A 24,501-nucleotide genomic window follows, 5' to 3' on the forward strand; every position below is an offset into this window, starting at 1 on the left:
TTTGAATACTCTACTTGTCATTATACATGATCATATTTCATTTATTGAGATTCATTGTCCCAGAGGGTATTTTTTCCACAGTTAGTACACAGGCATATTCAGATAGATGCACAGCAACACACAGAAATACCCTGAACACAGTCTTCATGCACACATTCATTCATCTCAGTTCACCAACATGTTAGCGAGGCAGATCGTTCAGGGCTGCTACTGCAGAAGGGACAAAGCTCTCGTCCATTTAAGAATGGCGGGTTCTGTCCTGGAAGGTGATGTGAGGGTGGCGAGGACAGCCATCACAGCAAGGTGACAGCTTAGGGGACGAAGCCGTCCCTGAGCCTGCTGGTTCTGGAATGGAGATTCCTGTAGCGCCTCCCAGAGGAGAGCAGGCCTGGCAGTCAGTGGCTGAGTTAGAGGTCCATTTGTTGGACGGCTGACTCAGGAATTACGTTGTTACCAGTGCTCGGGCTGTTAGTTACAGTTACAGCTCCAATTTAATGCGGAGGTGAAATGGAAAATACATTTTGTTTTAAGTTTGCAGCTATATTTCCATATGCTGGCTCCTTAAATAGGCACTCAGTCATGAAAAGTCAATTAATGGGGATAATAAAATGCTACAGGGAGATCCAAAGACAAAGTTTTATTACTTTTTATGATTTTTTCGACATGCTATACTATGACTTTTTTATGATTTTTCATGATTTTTTCGACATGCTGTACTATGACTTTTTACGATTTTTTTTGACATACTATACTATGACTTTTTATGATTTTTTCGACATGCTATAATATGACTTTTTTATGATTTTTCATGATTTTTTCGACATGCTGTACTATGACTTTTTTATGACTTTATTTTTTTCGACATGCTATATACTATGATAGCATACTATTTTTTCGACATACTATATAGCATGAGCATGTCGAAAAAAGTCAAAAACGGTCATAGTATAGCATGTCGAAAAAAGTCAAAAACGGTCATAGTATAGCACGTCGAAAAAAGTCAAAAAACAGTCATAGTATATTATGTCGAAAACAGTCATAGTATAGCCTGTCAAAAACAGTCATAGTATAGCATGTCGAAAAAAGTCAAAAACGGTCAGTTTATTTTGTCGAAAACAGTCATGGTATAGCCTGTCGAAAAAAGGCAAACAACAGTCATAGTATATTATGTCGAAAACAGTCATAGTGTAGCCTGTCAAAAAAAGTGAAAAACGGTCATAGTATAGCATGTCAAAAAAAGTCAAAAAACAGTCATAGTATATTATGTCGAAAACAGTCATAGTATACCCTGTCAAAAACAGTCATAGTATAGCATGTTGAAATTTTTTTTAAACGGTCATGGTATAGCATGTCGAAAAAATTGAAAAACGGTCATAGTATAGCATGTCAAAAAAAGTCAAAAAACAGTCATAGTATATTATGTCGAAAACAGTCATAGTATATGATGTCGAAAACAGTCATAGTATAGCCTGTCGAAAACAGTCATAGTATATGATGTCGAAAACAGTCATAGTATAGCCTGTCGAAAAAAGTGAAAAAACGGTCATAGTATAGCATGTCGAAAAAAGTCAAAAAACAGTTATAGTATATTATGTCGAAAACAGTCATAGTATAGCCTGTCGAAAACAGTCATAGTATAGCCTGTCGAAAAAAGTGAAAAACGGTCATAGTATAGCATGTCGAAAAAAGTAAAAAAACAGTCATAGTATATTATGTCGAAAACAGTCATTATAGCCTGTTTAAAACAGTCATAGTATAGCATGTTGAAAAAGTTGAAAAACTGTCGTAGTATAGCATGTCGAAAAAAGTCAAAAAACAGTCAGTTTATTTTGTCGAAAACAGTCTTAGTATAGCCTGTCAAAAACAGTCATGGTATAGCCTGTCGAAAAAAGTGAAAAACGGTCATAGTATATTATGTCGAAAACAGTCATAGAATAGCCAGTCGAAAACAGTCATAGTATAGCATGTCGAAAAAAGTCAAAAACGGTCATAGTATAGCCTATCGAAAAAAGTGAAAAATGGTCATAGTATAGCCTGTCGAAAACAGTCATAGTATAGCATGTCAAAAAACAGTCAGAGTATATTATGTCAAAAACAGTCATAGTATAGCCTGTCGAAAACAGTCATAGTATATTATGTCGAAAACAGTCATAGTATAGCCTGTCAAAAAATAGTGAAAAACGGTCATAGTATAGCATGTCGAAAAAATTTAAAAACGGTCATAGTATAGCACGTCGAAAAAAGTCAAAAAACAGTCATAGTATATTATGTCGAAAACAGTCATAGTATAGCCTGTCGAAAAAAGTGAAAAACGGTCATAGTATAGCATGTGGAAAAAAGTCAAAAAACAGTCAGTTTATTGTGTCGAAAACAGTCATAGTATAGCCTGTCAAAAACAGTCATAGTATAGCCTGGCAAAAACAGTCATGGTATAGCCTGTCGAAAAAAGTGAAAAACGGTCATAGTATAGCATGTCGAAAAAAGTGAAAAACGGTCATAGTATAGCACGTCGAAAAAAGTCCAAAAACAGTCATAGTATATTATGTCGAAAACAGTCATAGTATAGCCTGTCGAAAAAAGTGAAAAACGGTCATAGTATAGCATGTTGAAAAAACTGAAAAACGTTCATAGTATAGCACGTCGAAAAAAGTCAAAAAACAGTCATAGTATATTATGTCAAAAACAGTCATGGTATAGCATGTCGAAAAATGTCGAAAAACGGTCATAGTATAGCCTGTCAAAAAAAGTGAAAAACGGTCATAGTATGGCATGTTGAAAAAATTTTAAAAAACGGTCATAGTATAGCATGTCGAAAAAAGTCCAAAAACAGTCATAGTATATTATTTCGAAAACAGTCATAGTATAGCCTGTCGAAAAAATTTACAAACGGTCATAGTATAGCACGTCGAAAAAAGTCCAAAAACAGTCATAGGATATTATGTCGAAAACAGTCATAGTGTAGCCTGTCAAAAAAAGTGAAAAACTGTCATAGTATGGCATGTTGAAAAAATAAAAAAAAACGGTCATAGTATAGCATGTCGAAAAAAGTCAAAAAACAGTCATAGTATATTATGTCGAAAACAGTCATAGTATAGCCTGTCAAAAACAGTCATAGTATAGCATGTCGAAAAAAGTGAAAAACGGTCATAGTATATTATGTCGAAAACAGTCATAGTATAGCCTGTGGAAAACAGTCATGGTATAGCCTGTTGAAAAAAGTGAAAAACGGTCATAGTATAGCATGTCAAAAACAGTCATAGTATATTATGTCGAAAACAGTCATAATACAGCATGTCGAAAAAAGTCAAAAACGGTCATAGTATATTATGTTGAAAACAGTCATAGTATAGCCTGTGGAAAACAGTCATGGTATAGCCTGTTGAAAAAAGTGAAAAACGGTCATAGTATAGCATGTCGAAAACAGTCATAAAAAGTAATAAAAAAAAGTCATAGTATAGCCTGTCAAAAAAATCATAAAAAGTAATAAAAAAGTCATAGAATAGCATGTCGAAAATAGCATATAGCATATGATTATTATGTATTTTTTTATGATTTTTCATGATTTTTTCGACATGCTATACTTTGACTTTTTTTTATGACTTTTTATTTTTTTCAACATGCTATACTATGACTTAAATTAAACTCAATTAATAAAATGCTACAGGGAGATCCAAAGACATAAAGTCACAGCTGTTTAAACTGAAAAGCCTGCAGTCTCTGAAGGTCCGGTACTGAAATGCGGACCTGCGTGTTTTCAGGTAAGGAGGATCTGCTGTCCCAGAAGGACTACGAGTCGGCCTCCCTGATGGAGATCAGAGCCCTGATGAGGAAGCACGAGGCTTTCGAGAGCGACCTCGCCGCTCACCAGGACAGAGTGGAGCAGATCGCCGCCATCGCCCAGGAGCTGAAGTAAGAAGCCGGGGATGGAACGGGACAAATGTGCTGGAAGAAAAAGAGACGAGCGTTAGATCAGTGTAATAGAGGTGTGTGTGTGTGTGTGTGTGTGTGTGTGTGTGAGACGCTGAGCAATAAGGTGAGCTAAGTGTTCCAGGACTCTAGTGGTCGTGATGGGAGAGATGTGTGAATACGGCGAAGAACAAAAGTGAGTGTAAATCACATTAATGAGAGGGCTAGAAAAGATGAAAGGGTGGCTCATGGTGGAGCAGAAACCTCTGATCTCAACGTTTCCTTATTCCTCACCACTCCTTCTGGGCCTTTTTTTGATACGATCTCTTTGATGCTATATATATATATATATATATATATATATATATACAGTGTTCATCGCCATAACGCTGAATATGTGCCTCACATAATTTCACATTCATTACTTCTAAGGCAGATGAAATGTTCTCAGATGACCCCTCAAATGCAGAATATGGTCAAAATCCAGTACGTTAAATATTCTAATGTGGTATGATTCAAGATTTTGTGGTACAGACAATCTCAAGTAAAGGAACTTACGCGTCCGTCTGCGTGGCGTTCGGGTATCGGTGGTTAATCGCGCCGCGTCGCTCTCCTCGTCTCCTCCAGTGAGCTGGACTACCACGATGCCGCCACAGTCAACACCCGCTGCCAGGGCATCTGTGACCAGTGGGACAACCTGGGCACCCTCACCCAGAAGAGGAGGGACGCACTGGAGGTACGGCCTGAAAAAACACTCACGAGACGAGCAGGTCAAAAAGGGAGACTCCGTACGCTGTCCGCACCTCCTCTTAACTGTCTCTTGTGTGTGTCTGCAGCGTGTGGAGAAGCTGTGGGAGACCATCGACCAGCTTTACCTGGAGTTCGCCAAGAGGGCGGCGCCCTTCAACAACTGGATGGACGGAGCCATGGAGGACCTGCAGGACATGTTCATTGTCCACAGCATTGAGGAGATCCAGGTACAGCAGAGCGTCCACGGACGCGCGGAGACACGGCCGCTAACGAGTGATAGTTTGCTTGAATAAATCTTAATTCTGGTCCTCGAAAAAGCAAAGAAATATATAGATTCTACTCGAACCTAATCATGTCGAGTGTAACTCCGCCTCTAGAGCCTGATCACCGCTCACGACCAGTTCAAGGCCACTCTGCCCGAGGCCGACAAGGAGCGCATGGCCACCATGGGCATCCACAACGAGATCCTGAAGATCGCCCAGACCTACGGCATCAAGCTGTCCGGAATCAACCCGTACACCAACCTCTCCTCCCAGGACATCAGCACTAAGTGGGACACTGTGAGTTCAAATCAAATGAACACATTCAAAAAAAAAAAAAAAAAAAAGACATCGGGCGAAGCTCCTCGGTGACTGTGTTCGATTTGGTTCGCCTGCAGGTGAAGCACCTTGTTCCCCTCAGAGACCAAATGCTCCAGGAGGAGGTGGCCAGACAGCAAGCCAACGAGAGACTGAGGCGCCAGTTTGCCGCCCAGGCCAACGTCATCGGACCCTGGATTCAAACCAAGATGGAGGTACGCCGTTGCTGAAACACAAGCATTTCTGACATTTCGTGTTATAATGGTGACACTTTGTTGGCCGTAGAAAAGTGTAAAAAGGCAGCAGAACAACGAAATACAGTAGAATATAAAGATATGCTTCTTTGAATTTGCAATTGTCCCACAATTTAGGATTTGGTTTTAGCTCATTGCTCAGATATTAGTCATGACGGAACAGACCCGGATATAAAAACCTCGTGATTTAAAACGCCGTCACCGCCCCCCTGCAGGAGATCGGCCACGTGTCCGTGGACATCGCCGGCTCCCTGGAGGAACAGATGAACAGCCTGAAGCAGTACGAGCACAACATCATCAACTACAAATCCAACATCGACAAGCTGGAGGGAGACCACCAGCTGAGCCAGGAGTCCCTCATCTTCGACAACAAGCACACCAACTACACCATGGAGGTACGGCGGGCTGCGATAGACGGGACGAGGCCGACCCTCGTCCTCCTCTTCGTCCTCTTCGTCCTCCGAGCTTGACGTGCATTTCCTCCCTCTTCCTCCGCAGCACGTGCGCGTGGGCTGGGAGCAGCTGCTCACCACCATCGCCAGAACCATCAACGAGGTGGAGAACCAGATCCTGACCCGCGACGCCAAGGGCATCAGCCAGGAGCAGCTCAACGAGTTCAGGGCCTCCTTCAACCACTTCGACAGGGTCAGGCCTTTTGCTTTGCTTTTTTGGGGGGTGTAAATTGGGCTCAATGACATACAGAACAGAACTAAAAGATCTTCTTTTTTTATTTTTTAAACATTACAAATCAATCCCAACTGATGCTTGATATTCCAGCTCCGTGAAGAGAATAACACACAAGCATTAACTATGATTCTTTGTCCTTTTATATTTGTGTCTTTGCTTGCAGAAGAGAAACGGCATGATGGATCCAGACGACTTCCGTGCCTGCCTCATCTCCATGGGTTACGATCTGGTGAGCACAACAGGCACAGGTTCAGGACGAGTGATGGAACTTGACTTGTGACTCTTAGCGTGTTCTCTCCCTCCAAAACAATGATTTGAGTGGAGGCGAAAGCAGCGAGCGATCAAGAGCCGAAACTCACTGATGTGTCAACCGAACTCTTCTTAACAGGGCGAGGTGGAGTTCGCTCGCATCATGACCCTGGTGGACCCCAACAACACGGGCGTGGTGACCTTCCAGGCCTTCATCGACTTCATGACCCGCGAGACCGCCGAGACCGACACTGCAGAACAGGTCATGGCCTCCTTCAAGATTCTGGCCTCAGACAAGGTGAGCGGACCACCGACGGGGAGCGGCACAAGCTAGGGTGTTCAAAAGCAGCTCCTGGCAAAGTATTCATTTAGTCGAGGCGGTCTCTGTTCCTCTCTAAATCACTCCCCCTCTCTCTCTCCCTCCCTCCCTCTCTCCCCTCCAGAACTACATCACAGTGGACGAGCTGCGCAGGGAGCTGCCCCCCGACCAGGCCGAGTACTGCATCAGCCGCATGACCAGGTACATCGGAGCCGACGGAGCCACCGGCGCCCTGGACTACATCTCCTTCTCCAGCGCCCTCTACGGGGAGAGCGACTTATAAACAAAAAGCCCGCTTTCTCTTCGCCCACCCCTTCTTCCCAGCTCCTATTTCTCCTATGTGGAGAGAGCGACTAAACCCCCCCCCTTTTCCCACTGTCCTTCTATACTATCACTTTTTTTTTTTCTCCTCTTCCAAATCTTAACTTTCTTTCCCTTCACCCACTCCCCCTCCTCCTCCCCCCCCTCCCCCACCCACCCCCACCCACCCCCCCAAAAAAAAAAACACTGTCCAGAGAGGATGAGAGTAGAAGGCTTTGCTCAAATCAAGCTGTTTGGACCGGCCAGCTTGTCCCTCATTTCTGTCAGAATGCCTTTAAAGACGAGGGACGTGCCAGGTTTGACATGTATCACAGCTGCCTCCAGGAGAACCAGACGGAGGCAATGAGGGAGAGAGTCAGTTAGAACAAGAAGTTATTTTTGAGCTAAGCCTCCTGCTCTCCCCCCCCCCCCTCCCCCCCCTCTCTCTCTCAGATGACATATTTTTTTGTAGAAGGGTAATTAAAGAAGAAAACGTGATTTAAAAAAAAAAAAAAAGCGCTGGTTGGTCAGTTGGTTTGCTTGTGTATTTGTGCAGATGCATGCTATGTTGAAGTTTAGGAACACTGTCTTTGAGAGCCTCCGACTCTTCCTTAAATCATCACAACACAAACCGTATCCCTGAGGAGCCTGTCCAAGCAGCTCTGGTGCTATGATGTCACAAAGCCAGTCTAATAATAAATAAATAAAAAAAATAGCCACTCTTTAAAATATGAACACTACAGCACTGTGAAACCTGCAGATCTTAAAGCCTTGAGCTCAGGAGCAAGCGGAGAGGGTGAATGGAAGCGCCTTAACATTAAAATGCAGAGCGAGAGAGAGAAAGAGACAGAGAGAGAGAGAGAGAGAGAGAGAGAGAGAGAGAGAGAGCAAAGCACTGTGGGTAAATAGACAAAAAAAGAGAGGGCCGTGACTGGATGGGGACTTAAGAAGGAAGACAGACAGACCGATCCCACACACTCACACACACACACACACCTCTTCTCTAGAGGTGTGGCGCAGCGAGAGACAACAAAGGGCATCAGGAAAGTTGTGGACAAAATAAGAAGAATCAATACTGTATGTGGGACCATAGCAGGCCTATGTCAGTGACGAAGCAAAATAGGGTTTTGGTCCCATTGTCAGGTCGGCCATGAGGATCAGTGCGAGTCGACTCCTCCGTTGTGTACGATATTTTAATTTCATGTGCTCCATTTTCTCATTCTGTCCATCATCACAGACGCCACAACAACGAACAAAAAAAAAAAAAAAAAAATCCACTTTCACACAGTTCTATTTAAAAAAAAAAAAAACTCAACTTGGAATAAAAAAGGAAAAGTATATTACTAAACAGAAGTCGTGTTGTCTTTTTGTGTAGAGTACCAGTAGGAATAAGTGCGCCGTGGGCTTGTTGTCTTTAAGTCTGTCCTCCCATTAATAAGCACCTTAATTCAGATTGCTGCGCATGTGTAATAAAAAGCGTCAGCACCTTTCAGCCCTCCGTGTGGAGGTCACACGTCGGGGTTGTTGTCCGGGTCCCAGCAGAGGTGTGACGGGAACCCCAGGCCTCTGTCCTGGGCGTAGCGGATCCAGCGCTCCTCGTCCCCGCGGTGCGTCAGATACCTGCAGCCCGTCCTCTGCTCGAACTCCCTGAGGTCACACCACAGCTGGAAGTCCTGCAGGAAGGGAAGATGAGACAGCTAATGCATGCTGTCCCTGACAGAACACAATACTACAACTATACACTATTGTCGTTTTTAAAATCCTGCTCCGATCAAGAGTACAAAGCGTAGTGAGTCTCACCTGCAGCCAGGGGTGTCCCAGTGTTTTGCCCACGCTGAACCTCCGTTTGACCGACACCTGCAGCAGGTTATTGATGAGACTCACAGCTGGAGACCAAAAAAAAAAGAAAAAAAAAAAGAGAGGATTTACTCAATGTGTCCACTGGAGACACCCAGTGGACAACAGGAGGACATACGTGTGTGTGTGGAACAAGATTAAAGCAAAATGAGTGTTAAGGGGTTAAATTAAATATACAAATTTGAAGATTCAGATCCGGCTGAAAAAGATTCCTGGTGCCTTCCAACGTTCCCATAAATAAATAAAGAATGTATAACGAAAATAAAGAAAAATCAAACGTGATCATCTCACATCCGTGTATTTAAAAAGGAAGAGCTAACAGTAAAACACAGAAACCATCCGTACCCTCCAGAGAGATGGAGGCCCACGGTTGTCTCGGGTACATGAAGGCGGCGTTGGTGATCTGCTGTCGGATGTCCTCGTCCTCGTTGAAGGGGAACGTGCCGCTCAGGCTCACGTACATGATGACGCCCACGGACCACATGTCCAGGGAGCGGTTGTAGCCGCTGTTGCTGATCACCTCGGGCGCCAGATAGGCCGGCGTGCCCACGACCGAGCGGCGGAAGGACTTCTCGCCGATGATCCGGGCGAAGCCGAAGTCGCACAGCTTCACCTTCAACGCGGGAAGATTGAAGGCGCCGGTTAGAGCGACTTCGTCCTCGAGACGTGTAAGAGTGAAGCAAGGAGAAAAGCCCACCTGAGGAAAAGGGTCCGCGGAGGCCAGCAGCACGTTCTCGGGTTTGAGGTCACAGTGAGCGATGTGTTTGAAGTGCAGATAGCGCAGAGCCTCGAGGATCTGCGACGCAGACGGAGGACAAAAACAGGAGAAGGACTAGTTATAGGACAACATGTGAGGGACGGCCTGTTAGACACTTATGTGGTGCTCTGATTGTTTCATGAGAGTCCAGAAAATCCAAAATCTACATTATTTCACCCACAGAAAGTCTGAAATCTTATCTTATCTCAGGATGGGAATGTATTTGTGACAGAACCGTCCTGACGGGGGTTTCTGAAGATAGGAACCTTGATTTAGGATGTCACTTTAGTGAAGATAAGAGAGGAGTTCAGATAAGAGGTCTTTGATGTGATAGCACACTGCCATGGGTTTAGGAATTACTTCTCTCATAGGAAGATGTGATTTGTCCGATCTTTGGAACTTCAGAAGTTGAGATGGAACAAGCATTTAGAATATTTTTTTCTGCTTGGAACCGCTGTCATAAAGGCACAGCATAAAATAAGCATAAGTGAGAAGACGTCCAGGGCGTTTAGCGACGACGAAGCGGTCTCACCTGAGCGACCAGGAAGCGGGTGTTGCGTTCAGGGAGCCGGCCTCGCTCACTGGACAGGATCATCTCCAGCATGTCTCCGTGGAGCTTCTCCATCACGACGAAGACGTACTCCACCGTCTCGAACATCCCCTCCAGCAGAACCACACCCGAGTGGGACAGATTCTGGGCGACACACACACACACACACACACACACACACACACACACACACACACACACACACACACACATATATTAGGTGTTAAAGATAATAATCTTACAATAAACACGGAGATGAAACACGCATTATTACCTGCAAGATGGCCACTTCGTTCCTCAGCTGCCTCTCTAGTTTGTTGGGGAAGCGCGTCTTGTCGATGACTTTGATGGCGACTGGCCGACACGACTTCCTGTGAGTCCCTGAGGAACGAGGAATAACTCATATTACTTTATTTATGTTTCCTCATTTTGCATTAAATCAGTTCTGGTGACGCTTTAAATTACAAATCCGTAATTTCATATTCATTTCCTGGAAAGTTTCTGAGTAAAAAGAGCCCTTTACTTAGTGACTGATCAATCAGCACACTTCTTATTAATTATTATTAATGACCTTTTATAGTTTCCCTTAATCTGGACACACAAGGTCTGAAACGTCAAATGTTTCTAGAGGGAATCAGTCAGTTATGAATGAATGATGGTATACATGAAGAATCAATGAATTGTTGTTTATTGTCGAGGAAATTCTTCTAGAAATCAAACAACTGCTCACAAAAAAATCTTACTTTAGCAGAGTTTTTATTAAAGAAAACTTTTGAAGAACTTATTATAAACTAGGGAGCCATAAAATAAAAGTTGTTGTTTTTTTTTAATCTTTGCCTCGGCTGCAAAACCTCCCAAACACGACGAACTCCTTTCTGAACACGACACTGTAACAATCCAACAACGAGGTCACCTCTGTACACCACTCCAAACTGTCCCGAGCCCAGAACCTCGTCTGTGGAGATCTGATACACCGAGCTGATGTCCTGCAACACACACACACACACGCACACGCACACACACACACACACACACACACACACACACACACAGAGGTATGAAGAGGACGATCTCTGGGATTAATTATGCATCAATAAGTACGGAGTTGATTCTTACCACGCCGTCACTGCATAACTCTTGATCTGTAATCAGAGCATTTTATTAGACATAATGATTCATGCTTGTTTAGAAGGTTGTCTGACTCATGAGAAGTCACATTTGTTACATAACCCTGATCCCCCCCCCCCCCCCCTCATTACATTATAAAATCGAAACGCCTACTTAAAGTATTGCGTAATACATTATTCATGGCGTTTGTGGCTCACCCCGGACCTCCTCGCCGCCTCCTCCTCCTCCTCCTCCTCCCCCGCCGCTCTGCACGGGCATCAGAGCCTGGCGGACGGCGCTCTCCCAGGACGGCCCCCCGCTCTCTCCGGCCAACACGCAGTACACCAGCGAGGCCGTGACCACCTCCAGGGTGTGGGCGCTGTTTCCTGGCAGCGAGGGCACGGCGAGCTGGGCGGGGCCTCGGACCTGCAGCACCTCGGACAGAGCGATCTCCTGAGGAGGAGGAGGAGAAGAAGGAGACACCGACACGTGTCGTTGCCTTTAAGCTGAGCACTGGTTTGTTGTCGATTTCAAAATAAAGCTCTGCCGCACGTCACAAAGTCTGATGTCAAATCTGTTTGCATTCATACAAACTTTCATGAAAAGGCATCAGTATCATCTGATATGGAGGTTGAAGTAAGAACTCTTCACATCTTGACCCGAATCAGACAACACAGATGTAAACGGCAAACATCTGGACAAGCTGTGAATAAAATGATCAATAATAAAAAGGGTTCTACCTTGTAGTACTTGGTGCTGCTCTCGTTCTGGTACAGAGTGATGCTCTTCCAGTCCAAGATCCAGTAATGACGTTTCCTCTGAGAAAAAAAACAGACGACAGGAATAATTCATGACGTACAGGAATAATTCATAATGCACAGTATGGTTAATGAACCAGTTAATCCCAAAGGACGCATTACGGCGGACCGTCCAACCCTCCGTCTTTGTCAGTCAGCTCCGTTTAACGCCGACCTGAGACCAAACGACCTTTGTGGTCGTGATCGATCGGTGTTCATAAAACTCGATAAAGTCAAACATATTTAATAATATTGTTCGTTTTCTAGTAAACATGGAGGGCGCTCAAAGGAGGCGCAAGAACGTCAAGTGGCGTGAACAAGCGTGTCCTGTTATTTCTACGGAGTCAGTCACACCGTGTGTGTGTGTGTGTGTGTGTGCGTGTGTGTGTGTGCGTGCGTGTGTGTGTGTGCGTGTGCGTGTCTCACCAGTGTGTCAGTGTTGGTGTGATGCAGCAGCCACCCCTCTCTCAGCACTCCTGCCGCTCTCTTCTTCGAGTGATGCACCGACTGGACGAGCCTCATCAGAGGGATGTTGCTGCTGAAACACGGACTGAGGGACGGACGGGAGACAAAAGGACAGCAGGACGTGAAACAAGAGGAGGCCGATTTTAGGGACAAGAACTGATTTAAAGTCACTCTTCGTTGCGCTGATGGAGCGGCCGTCGCCCCGTAGTATCTCCCAAACGCCTCTAGGTGGCAGTGAGCTCCCTGCCTATGAACTTTACGATGACTTCAGGGACGGCTAACGGGAAAGATGAGCGTCTCAGGCTGAGCCGGAGTCACCTTTTAAAACCCGATGACATCATCAGAATAAATTAACCGCCTCGTCTCTGACCTCATCGGCTCTCGCGGCCGCTCGTCTTCCTTTGCCTCAGTCGTCCAGTCTCCGTCCGTGGACATCTCGTCGTCGTCGTCGGAGGTTTCTAGTGTCGTCGCGCTGGTGAGCTCTGAATCATTGTCCTCTGGGTCCGGTGGGCAGCTGTGACCCGCTGCTGTGGATTCTGGGGAAAATGACATCACGCGCAAACGACATCAGGGCCGCAACTCGTGATCATCTTCTGATCATCTTCATTTTCGGAGAACAGAGAGCATGATCTAACAGGAGTCAGTGCTCCGGGGACCGGCCGCTCACCTCCCCCGTTGACGCCTCTCCTCTCTCCTGGACAGTCTCTGGGGACCAGCAGCTCACAGCGCCGGTGGCAGTTAATCCTGCAGTCTGAGGAGAAGAGTCAGAGAGATGGCAAAATGACAGCGTCAGCGTTTTTGGTGCACGAAAGCGTGATGATGCAAGAAAATGTTTGCACTGAATCACAAAACGTTAGACTGAAAGTTGAGAGTTAGATGAGAAGATGTGGGCCAACAAATAGTCAGGTGCGCCTCATGTTGGGATTAAATAAAATGTGATGTAATGTTTGAATAAGTGAGATTCGAGGCGCTAACAGGTGGATTTTTTTTTAAGCTTCAGATAGAGCCAGGCTAGCTGTTTCCCCTTGTTCCCAGTCTTTATGCTAAGCTAAGCTAATCGGCTGACAGCGCTGGATTCTCCAAAGTGTGGAACTATTCCTTTAAAGAATCTCTTTTTACAAAAACGAACATCTTTTGATGAGGAGCCGTTTAATTTGGTTATAAAAAAAAAAAAAAAAAAAATGTAACCAATGATGACAAGATCTGCTCTTCATAGGATGAAAACTTCTTGACCAAAAAGTGCAAAAAAAGTGACCGTGAAGCCTGACTCATTGGACTAAAGGTTTCTGCTTGAATTGGTGGGACTCTCACCTGAGCACTGCAGCCCCTGTCTGAAGAGCCCTTTGAGCAGCCGGTGGCAGTACTGGCACACGGTGGGTTTGGTGTAGCTGTGGATGTGGAAGGTGTGAGGAACCTGAGCCCTGCTCGTGTCGCCGTGGCCGATTCCCAGCCAGACCGGGGGCTCGGCCCAGGACACGGGCCTGGATGAGGGCTTGGACATGCTGATCTGGAGGGAGGACGGACGGACGGACGGGGAGAGTCGGTAAAAAAACAAAAACGCGTGGATTAGAAGTTCACTTTACGACCTGGTCTTTAGCTCCTTTGAGCTGGTGTTGAGTGAAACGTACCTCTTCCAGGCTGCCTCCTGCCTGGTTGGACAGGGAGTGTGAGCAGGGTCGTCGGGGGGGGAACAGGGAGAAGCTCGCGCTGACCTGACGCCGCGCTCGGCTGCAGTCGTTAGGCAACAGGAAGGCGCACCGTTTGTGAAAGTCCAATCCGCAGCCTGAAGACAAGGACAGACGGACAGTTTGACACGATGGCAAATAGAACGACAAACTTTTTCTCTCACACTGCGGGGAAAAAAGCGAGTTTGTTTACCGTCACATTTCACTCCCTGTCGAACGAGGCCCCACAGCATCTCCCCACAGTGGTGGCAGAAGGTGGGGGTCCGGTACGATTGGACCACCAGGGTGTGTGGGCGGATCCTCATCTCGGTCACTGACGTCGATCCTGAGTGGGTTTAAAAAAAAGAAGAAAATAAAAGATGGCGTACAGTCAGTGCTACTGGGAAATAAATCCTAAGTCCTCAACGCTGAGAGGATGTTTGACAGAACTTGACACCACCGCCTCAAGAGAAGCATTATATATATATATATATATATATATATATATATATATATATAATGTTTTTTAAATGGCAGTGGAAGAAAAGTGCCCTAATTTGCAATAAAGCTGTTTCTTTGTCTTTATGGGATTTCTTTTTTTTTTTTTTTGCTGCATTTTTGTGATTTTCGTGTCCAAGAACTCAGCGGGATCGTTACGTAAGGAGGGAGACCTGCCAGAGTCAGCGTCACGGTAGGATTTAGCAGCTTTGTGGCTCGTTGGCTCTAATGCAGCCCGACTCTGCACCTCACAGATAACTTGACAGCCTGTGTGGAGCTGATGGCAGTGTGAAAATGGTAAAAAAAACAACTAAAAAACAGACCAAGGGAGCGAAGAAAGACTGAAAACAAGGCCTTTGATTTGTAAAATAAGGTGTTCTATGATTTGTTTCCCTCCAAATTAAGACTCCACACAATGATGGCTAGTGTGGCAGCTGTACTTTCTATCTTATCTTTACAAAAGAAGAACAATAAATATCTGCAAGATAACACGTTTTTTTTGTTTGTTTTTTTTGGCCGACCTGCGACGACGACCTCGATGAAGTCTCCATCCTGCAGCTCGTCCTGCTCCGTCAGACGTTGCAGCAGCTGCTCTGAGGCGGAGGACTGATGTCTGAACAGCAGAATCTTCTCCCCGACGCCGACCACGCTGCAGTCTGGAGCCTGAACGCACACACACACACACACACACACACACACACACACACACACACACACACACACACACACACAGGTTGAGACTTCATCCAAGAAACCAGCTAAATTTAAACCTTTTTCAAAGAGCTGTGAGAATGAATTAGCTCCACCAGCTGGGATGAAGCCGATACATTGACCTTCATATGTTCATGCAGCAAACAGCTACACAACACGTATTGAGCTCTTTCATTGTGTGAGCGCGTTACTGTTGCCCGGTCAGAGAGACTGAGACGGGTCTCGTGTGCCCGGTAGACCAGAGACGATGTAAAACCCGGGCTAGAAGACGCCACATGGCTGAGAAACGACTGTGAGGATAGATAACGGGAGCTCTTCTTGAGTGAAGTAGTGAGGAGGAACAGAGAGGAACATTAATCAAGCAGCAACATCACCAGCTTAGCTCTTCTTCAGAGCTGTTGTATCGTCTCTTAAAGAGCATCGATACGGGCAAGGGTTAAATCCACCGTCTACCTTCTTGCTATACATTTAATTCTACCTGGACATCATAAAGTGGTGGACAAATAAGAGAACTATTATACTGCAAGCTCAATATTTACCATGAAGGTACATTCATCTCTGTTTTTTTTTAATGTTTCAACCTGAATTGAAGTATTCTGAGACCCCTAGATTGGAGAGTATTCAAGCAAATGTACAAAAGTATTGTTGTAAAATGATACAATATGGAAATTTATATTTCTGACACTAAGAAAGTTGAATGTCAGAAGTGGAGATACAGGATCTCTCCCAGCAGACACATACATACAGTCAGGATCATATACAGTGAATGCACTCCCCCCCCCCCCCCCCCACACACACACACACACACACACACACACACACACACACACACACACACACACACCAGACCTGCTGCCTGGAAACTACAGAAAAGATCATAGTTGAAAGGCACGTCGACATGAGGCAGACTCTGTGTGTGTGTGTGTGTGTGTGTGTGTGTGTGTGTGTGTGTGTGTGTGTGTGTGTGTGTGTGTGTGCGTGAGACAGCAGGGGGAGAAGCTGTGGTTGGAAAGTTTGCTGCGCTCTCTGTGACCACAGAGTCTCTGTAGCTGAGGCAGACACGGAGACAGAGACCGAACACCTGTAACTCATGAACTCATGAACATCCGAACATCTGCACTCGACCTCGACTTCCAGCGCACGCCGCTAACCTACCGGCTGCAGATTTAAAAACGTTACTCTCAGAGATTATTAACGAATTCAGGTTCAGCGACGGGAGGTCGTGAAATTGAGGGTTTGAGGTTTTAACGTCGCCGCCAGATTTCATTCATCCTGCGTCTTCAGACTCAGTCCATGCTGACGCCGCACCAACCGACAACGACCCTCCTTCATGCAGAACGTGACCTTTTCAAAAGTCCACTTCCTGACTCTGCTGAGAGGCTCCGAAAAGGTCAACTGAAGACTTTCCAAGTGGGGCTGTGTTGAGTGGGTCACAGATCACTACAAACTCACTACTACTAATGATGTCTTTTAGCATGTTGTGGCTCACTTTGAGGCTGCTGTAGAGCTCCAGCTGTGGGTCCAGTGCAAATCCCCCCCCTGAGAACCTCTCGATCAATGAGATTACATCCTCAGTCAGATTCTACCTGCAGGTGTATGCTTTGGACCTCTTCATTCTGACCACCAGAAGGAGTTTACAATATAGAGAAAAGTTCCCATGATGCCCAAAAGCACCTTTCAGAAGTACATTTGATGAAATGCTCCTTTGAGGCTCCTCACTCCTCCCCCCCTCCCCCCCCCCCGACTGCTTGGATTACCTTGCGCTCTATGATCTCAGCAGCCAGCCTCTTGGCATGGCGATAGCTCCGGTTGCCGGCGGGGACTCGAACCGCCTCCCTGAACAGGCCGAGCTGGAACTGGACCAGACCCGGCGCCGGGAACCTGCTGGGACCGGAGGGAGTCACTGGGAACATGGAGGAAGGTCCTGCGGCGACACGGGGGGGGGGGGGGGGGGTGGGGTGATTACAGGAGCAAAGAAATGTTTAGGATTTGACTTTGAGATTCAATGAAAAGTATATTTTCTGACATAAGCACATCACAGGCTACTGTACATTTGATTAGAAACACTTTTTAGTCCCTAAAAACATGTTAAACACTGAGTGATGGAGACGTGACAGAATCACGATCAGCACATTATTCAGAAACATCAAGAGTCACAACTAAACCTTTTCCTTTTCACCAAAATAAAAGCAACGAAATGACATCTGGAAACACTGGACCTTACTTTGTAATGGCGTTCCTCTCGAGCTCCTATCTTTGACCTCAATCGCTGGACCGTAACTGAACGGTGCGACAGCTGATCGGGCCTCTCGCGGTGCTGCAGACTCTCAACGGGCTCTCTGGTGGGTCTGGTTTCCTCTTTGTGGGGCTCGGCTGTCTTTGAGACAGGAAGTCGCAGAGAAAGAGAGCGAGAGAGAGAGAGACCACACACACACACACACACACACACACACACACACACACACACACACACACACCTCTGTGGAAGATGTGAGGGTGCAGCGTACGGTTAACACACCCCACCAGCCTTAGCTGTGAAAAGTCACACACTCTCACACACTCTCTCTCTCTCTCTCACTCACACACACACACACACACACACACACACACACACACACACACACACACACACACACACACACACACTTTGAAATGGTCAATATCATCTCCACCGGCACGGATGAAAACGCACGAGACACAGAATTAGTTTGAAAAGTGGAGTTTGTGTTTATTGAACCTTTGATAAAATACACATTAGGTCGGCCCCTTCACAATAAGATCCATCAAATCGCCAGCAATACAGGAGCTGGACTTAAGCCCCCCCCCCCCCCCTCCCCTCCCCACACACACATATACACAAGGCCCTCATAACCGCAACACCTACCACCCGGGGCTCTGAGTCACTGCGCCGACCTCCTGGAATATTTAGACAAATCGGAGAAACGGAAAGATCCGATTGGTCTTTGAAGCTTTGGATCAAAACCAGCAGCAGATACACTTTTTTTTTTTTTTTCTCCTCTTTCTCTCGGCTGTTTAAACGAGCAACATTATCGTATTAATGTTCATATATTTATGGAGTTTGAGATTAATAGAGATGCTTGAGAAAACTCCTGATTAATACAGTAAAGGATGCTTATCATTGGTCTTACAGTGTGTGTGGAGGAAGTTCCTAGACTACAGGTTAGTGTTTCACTGACCTCTGTACATTACGGAGTGTCGACAATGTGTGTGATTAGAGGAAGTCAGTCATTCTGATGTGAACATGTGACATACAGTTAACACACGTGAAGATCCTGTACGCATCAGTTCTGTACATTATTTGCTGCGAACGACACTTAAAGCACTTCTTTCCAAAAACACGTCTCCTTATTTCTTTAGTAACGCCGACTCCTTCCTGCTTTAACACTCTTCTTCTTCCTCCTCACTCTTCTTCTTCTTCACTACGATCCCAAACCTGCTCCGCCTCACACATTCAGAAGCTGATAGAACAGTTAGCGCTAGTTCAGACTCGGCGGCGTGACGTCGTCCCAAAAAAGGCCGGCTTCAGGTCTTTTGGGCGTTTGGATTCCTTGACAATCTGATGACAGACGAGGAAGTGACGTCACGACTCGCCCGAGCTCGTTTTATGTACATTCTGTGGACAGTTCTCTTGGTACCGGTTGGATTTTGGTGGAGTTTGCAAACAGCACAACAACAACAAAAGAAACAAAAAAAAAAAGAAAGAAATCCAGTGTAAATGTCACCACATCCTGAAAATCCACATTGAAATCGTAACATTCAAATAATCAGTACTTTCAACATAAAAGCTCAGGAAACAAAAAGAACAACCAGGAGACGTCGGTGAGGACGGACGGTTCTACGGTGGTTTGGTCACAGCTGGAGACGTCCGTCCCGCTCCGCATGACAAACGTCACACTGAGGATTGTTTCATACAAAAATGTTACACGTTCAGCAAATGAAGGGAAAAAAACAACAAAACAAAAAAAATTCACAAGAGAGAAAATCCCGTCGGTGAAAGTAAACGTAAGATGAGATGGTGATCTTTAACGCTGCTGATGATGCTTTGAATATCCTGATTGAATGATTGTAAACAAACGGAACTTAAATCTCTCCTTCACAGCATTTGACCTTCAGAACATTCAGACTTATTTAACTTAGCTTCCTGTTGTACCACGTGCAGTAGGTAGTATTCAGTGTAGGGTTGGGAAATGATTGAGGTTTATTCGTAAATTTAAAATAAACTTTCTGGCCCTTTTTTTAAATTCTTGTTCCTCAAAAAGAGCGACCAAGCACCTTCCTCTGAAAGCTAGTCTCCTGACGTCAGTGTCTCCAGTGCATTCAAAGTGCATTAGAACATTTTAGACTGAACCGTCGGTCCAAACGACAGCAGAATTCAGTGATTGAGGTACCAAACGTATCGGCAAATTTCCACCCCCTTTTTTTTTTCCATTTCAATATCTCCTTTTCATCCGTCCTTCTTTCCCTCCCTCGCTTCCTTTCCTTCTTGTCCCGTCCTCCTCCTTCAGATAAGTAGTGTTTCCTACTGAGACCTTCTTAAACCCAATAGAGTCAACAGAAGAAGAAGGGGAAAAAAAAGTGCACTATATACAAAGAATGACATATCGAATAATTTAAAACTGTATATACATAAAAAAAACAAAAAAAAAACAAGAAGGCAAAAAGTGAGGTTTACATGGTTAGTGCTAATGTCTTCTTGAAAACCCCCCAAAAGATTGCTCGTATTCCTCCTCTCACGCCTCTGCTCTCCCCCCGTTACAAAGCGGATCGTACCGTTTCTACCGTCTGTGATCGGCGAAATACTTCATGCTACTGGTGAAACACGCAAGAGTGCGAAGCGTCTCTCCGAACGGAAGCCGGAGAACATTTAGCCTACCGGCGGCGGAGCGTCCGCACGCAGCGGAACTACGACGCTGTGCTCCGAGTCAAAAAAACAACAACAACAACAACAACAACAACAACAACAACAACAACAACAACCCACGAGGCGTTCAGGGTGCGGACGCTCCACGCTCTAGTAAGCGGCATGCTGACTAATGTGTATCTAAATACTCTCTGTTGTGATGGCGGCGGTTTGTACGGCGGCGGTGGCGTCTCACAGGGTGACGTTAGGCTCGGCGATGCTTTCTTTAAAAAAAAAAAAAAATATGCAAGCGGTTGATCTCGCTTTGAGCTTTTTAAGTGTGTTTTGTTGGATCAAACCGAGATGCAAACAGCCTATTGCTTCGCGTCTCCCGAGTCCCGCCTCCCGTCTCCCGACTAGCCAATCAGGGAGCTGCGTCTGGATAGGTCCACGTTGCTGGCGCTCAGTCCCCTGCAGTCCGAGAGGCCGGAGTTTGCGTCCTTAAAAACAGACCAATTCATTGTTAAAACTAGTGTTTTATAGAAGTACCGTTTCAGATTACTGGATTATTACAAAACAGATATTCTCATGTGGTTGTTTCATCTTCAGAAATACATTGAGATGTGTTCATGTGTACCTGAGTGGTCTCCTCAGTGCTCTTGTTGAGGAAGTTGAGGGAGCTTGCTCTCTTCATTCTGAGCAAAACAATACAATCAAACAATGAGCCAGAGCCATTAAAAACTCATTATAAACAGATTATATATAAAAAACATATTAAGATTAATGTTAAACATTTAAATTCCTGTCGTAATCAAATGAAATAAATTCAGACCTCATATTAGGATTGTTATATTTATGTTTCACTGTTTCTTAAAGGATGAAAAAGTATGGAAGCTTGTAAGGGTCATCCATAACTGATTTCAAAATAAGAGACGTGACTTTCCAGAGACAGAGACGGGTCTCGTGTGCCCGGTAGACCAGAGACGATGTAAAACCCGGGCTAGAAGACGCCACATGGCTGAGAAACGACTGTGAGGATAGATAACGGGAGCTCTTCTTGAGTGAAGTAGTGAGGAGGAACAGAGAGGAACATTAATCAAGCAGCAACATCACCAGCTTAGCTCTTCTTCAGAGCTGTTGTATCGTCTCTTAAAGAGCATCGATACGGGCAAGGGTTAAATCCACCGTCTACCTTCTTGCTATACATTTAATTCTACCTGGACATCATAAAGTGGTGGACAAATAAGAGAACTATTATACTGCAAGCTCAATATTTACCATGAAGGTACATTCATCTCTGTTTTTTTTTAATGTTTCAACCTGAATTGAAGTATTCTGAGACCCCTAGATTGGAGAGTATTCAAGCAAATGTACAAAAGTATTGTTGTAAAATGATACAATATGGAAATTTATATTTCTGACACTAAGAAAGTTGAATGTCAGAAGTGGAGATACAGGATCTCTCCCAGCAGACACATACATACAGTCAGGATCGTATACAGTGAATGCACTCCCCCCCCCCCCCCCACACACACACACACACACACACACACACACACACACACACACACACACACACACACACACCAGACCTGCTGCCTGGAAACTACAGAAAAGATCATAGTTGAAAGGCACGTCGACATGAGGCAGACTCTGTGTGTGTGTGTGTGTGTGTGTGTGTGTGTGTGTGTGTGTGTGTGTGTGTGTGTGTGTGTGTGTGCGTGAGACAGCAGGGGGAGAAGCTGTGGTTGGAAAGTTTGCTGCGCTCTCTGTGACCACAGAGTCTCTGTAGCTGAGGCAGACACGGAGACAGAGACCGAACACCTGTAACTCATGAACTCATGAACATCCGAACATCTGCACTCGACCTCGACTTCCAGCGCACGCCGCTAACCTACCGGCTGCAGATTTAAAAACGTTACTCTCAGAGATTATTAACGAATTCAGGTTCAGCGACGGGAGGTCGTGAAATTGAGGGTTTGAGGTTTTAACGTCGCCGCCAGATTTCATTCATCCTGCGTCTTCAGACTCAGTCCATGCTGACGCCGCACCAACCGACAACGACCCTCCTTCATGCAGAACGTGACCTTTTCAAAAGTCCACTTCCTGACTCTGCTGAGAGGCTCCGAAAAGGTCAACTGAAGACTTTCCAAGTGGGGCTGTGTTGAGTGGGTCACAGATCACTACAAACTCACTACTACTAATGATGTCTTTTAGCATGTTGTGGCTCACTTTGAGGCTGCTGTAGAGCTCCAGCTGTGGGTCCAGTGCAAATCCCCCCCCTGAGAACCTCTCGATCAATGAGATTACATCCTCAGTCAGATTCTACCTGCAGGTGTATGCTTTGGACCTCTTCATTCTGACCACCAGAAGGAGTTTACAATATAGAGAAAAGTTCCCATGATGCCCAAAAGCACCTTTCAGAAGTACATTTGATGAAATGCTCCTTTGAGGCTCCTCACTCCTCCCCCCCTCCCCCCCCCCCCGACTGCTTGGATTACCTTGCGCTCTATGATCTCAGCAGCCAGCCTCTTGGCATGGCGATAGCTCCGGTTGCCGGCGGGGACTCGAACCGCCTCCCTGAACAGGCCGAGCTGGAACTGGACCAGACCCGGCGCCGGGAACCTGCTGGGACCGGAGGGAGTCACTGGGAACATGGAGGAAGGTCCTGCGGCGACACGGGGGGGGGGGGGGGGTGGGGTGATTACAGGAGCAAAGAAATGTTTAGGATTTGACTTTGAGATTCAATGAAAAGTATATTTTCTGACATAAGCACATCACAGGCTACTGTACATTTGATTAGAAACACTTTTTAGTCCCTAAAAACATGTTAAACACTGAGTGATGGAGACGTGACAGAATCACGATCAGCACATTATTCAGAAACATCAAGAGTCACAACTAAACCTTTTCCTTTTCACCAAAATAAAAGCAACGAAATGACATCTGGAAACACTGGACCTTACTTTGTAATGGCGTTCCTCTCGAGCTCCTATCTTTGACCTCAATCGCTGGACCGTAACTGAACGGTGCGACAGCTGATCGGGCCTCTCGCGGTGCTGCAGACTCTCAACGGGCTCTCTGGTGGGTCTGGTTTCCTCTTTGTGGGGCTCGGCTGTCTTTGAGACAGGAAGTCGCAGAGAAAGAGAGCGAGAGAGAGAGAGACCACACACACACACACACACACACACACACACACACACACACACACACACACACTCGCCTCTGTGGAAGATGTGAGGGTGCAGCGTACGGTTAACACACCCCACCAGCCTTAGCTGTGAAAAGTCACACACTCTCTCACACACTCTCTCTCTCTCTCACACACACACACACACACACACACACACACTTTGAAATGGTCAATATCATCTCCACCGGCACGGATGAAAACGCACGAGACACAGAATTAGTTTGAAAAGTGGAGTTTGTGTTTATTGAACCTTTGATAAAATACACATTAGGTCGGCCCCTTCACAATAAGATCCATCAAATCGCCAGCAATACAGGAGCTGGACTTAAGCCCCCCCCCCCCCCTCCCCTCCCCACACACACATATACACAAGGCCCTCATAACCGCAACACCTACCACCCGGGGCTCTGAGTCACTGCGCCGACCTCCTGGAATATTTAGACAAATCGGAGAAACGGAAAGATCCGATTGGTCTTTGAAGCTTTGGATCAAAACCAGCAGCAGATACACTTTTTTTTTTTTTTTCTCCTCTTTCTCTCGGCTGTTTAAACGAGCAACATTATCGTATTAATGTTCATATATTTATGGAGTTTGAGATTAATAGAGATGCTTGAGAAAACTCCTGATTAATACAGTAAAGGATGCTTATCATTGGTCTTACAGTGTGTGTGGAGGAAGTTCCTAGACTACAGGTTAGTGTTTCACTGACCTCTGTACATTACGGAGTGTCGACAATGTGTGTGATTAGAGGAAGTCAGTCATTCTGATGTGAACATGTGACATACAGTTAACACACGTGAAGATCCTGTACGCATCAGTTCTGTACATTATTTGCTGCGAACGACACTTAAAGCACTTCTTTCCAAAAACACGTCTCCTTATTTCTTTAGTAACGCCGACTCCTTCCTGCTTTAACACTCTTCTTCTTCCTCCTCACTCTTCTTCTTCTTCACTACGATCCCAAACCTGCTCCGCCTCACACATTCAGAAGCTGATAG

The 24,501-nt window shown here is 45.5% G+C and overlaps 3 protein-coding genes across 5 annotated transcripts in view; 1 reads left to right on the forward strand and 2 right to left on the reverse strand.

Moving 5' to 3' along the window:
- Window positions 1–8,324, forward strand: part of actn3b (actinin alpha 3b) — a 53,527-nt gene extending 45,203 nt beyond the window's left edge. For both annotated transcript variants that reach the window (XM_068728226.1, XM_068728225.1), the window contains 10 exons: window positions 3,759–3,909; window positions 4,534–4,642; window positions 4,743–4,883; window positions 5,034–5,216; window positions 5,315–5,449; window positions 5,704–5,883; window positions 5,987–6,133; window positions 6,339–6,404; window positions 6,564–6,722; window positions 6,868–8,324. In XM_068728226.1, the coding sequence (XP_068584327.1) occupies window positions 3,759–3,909; window positions 4,534–4,642; window positions 4,743–4,883; window positions 5,034–5,216; window positions 5,315–5,449; window positions 5,704–5,883; window positions 5,987–6,133; window positions 6,339–6,404; window positions 6,564–6,722; window positions 6,868–7,026 (1,430 nt within the window). In that variant the 3' untranslated portion in view covers window positions 7,027–8,324. The remainder of the gene's footprint in view (window positions 1–3,758; window positions 3,910–4,533; window positions 4,643–4,742; window positions 4,884–5,033; window positions 5,217–5,314; window positions 5,450–5,703; window positions 5,884–5,986; window positions 6,134–6,338; window positions 6,405–6,563; window positions 6,723–6,867) is intronic.
- Window positions 6,199–17,775, reverse strand: prkd4 (protein kinase D4). Its single transcript, XM_068728227.1, has 20 exons — window positions 17,674–17,775; window positions 17,207–17,373; window positions 15,260–15,401; window positions 14,455–14,586; window positions 14,205–14,359; window positions 13,888–14,083; window positions 13,244–13,327; window positions 12,947–13,112; window positions 12,538–12,661; window positions 12,055–12,132; window positions 11,533–11,767; window positions 11,324–11,349; window positions 11,121–11,193; window positions 10,482–10,588; window positions 10,190–10,351; window positions 9,598–9,696; window positions 9,246–9,513; window positions 8,844–8,929; window positions 8,530–8,716; window positions 6,199–6,401 (listed from the first exon to the last, which is right to left on the reverse strand). The coding sequence occupies exons 2-19, from the start codon at window positions 17,360–17,362 to the stop codon at window positions 8,552–8,554; spliced, it is 2,454 nt and encodes an 817-aa protein (XP_068584328.1). The 5' UTR covers window positions 17,363–17,373; window positions 17,674–17,775; the 3' UTR covers window positions 6,199–6,401; window positions 8,530–8,551.
- Window positions 17,776–18,149: 374 nt separating this feature from the next.
- The window catches only part of klc2 (kinesin light chain 2), a 15,476-nt gene continuing 9,124 nt past the window's right edge, over window positions 18,150–24,501 (reverse strand). The window contains exon 15 of one of the 2 annotated variants that reach the window (XM_068728168.1): window positions 18,150–20,810. In XM_068728168.1, the coding sequence (XP_068584269.1) occupies window positions 20,727–20,810 (84 nt within the window). In that variant the 3' untranslated portion in view covers window positions 18,150–20,726. Of the gene's footprint in view, window positions 20,811–23,842 lie in introns of those variants that run through there. The other variant, XM_068728167.1, reaches the window with a different exon arrangement.

The sequence above is a fragment of the Cebidichthys violaceus genome, unplaced genomic scaffold (assembly GCF_023349555.1).
Source record: "Cebidichthys violaceus isolate CVI_PGR_0920_01 unplaced genomic scaffold, fCebVio1.0.p SCAF_41, whole genome shotgun sequence".
NCBI lineage: Eukaryota > Metazoa > Chordata > Actinopteri > Perciformes > Stichaeidae > Cebidichthys > Cebidichthys violaceus.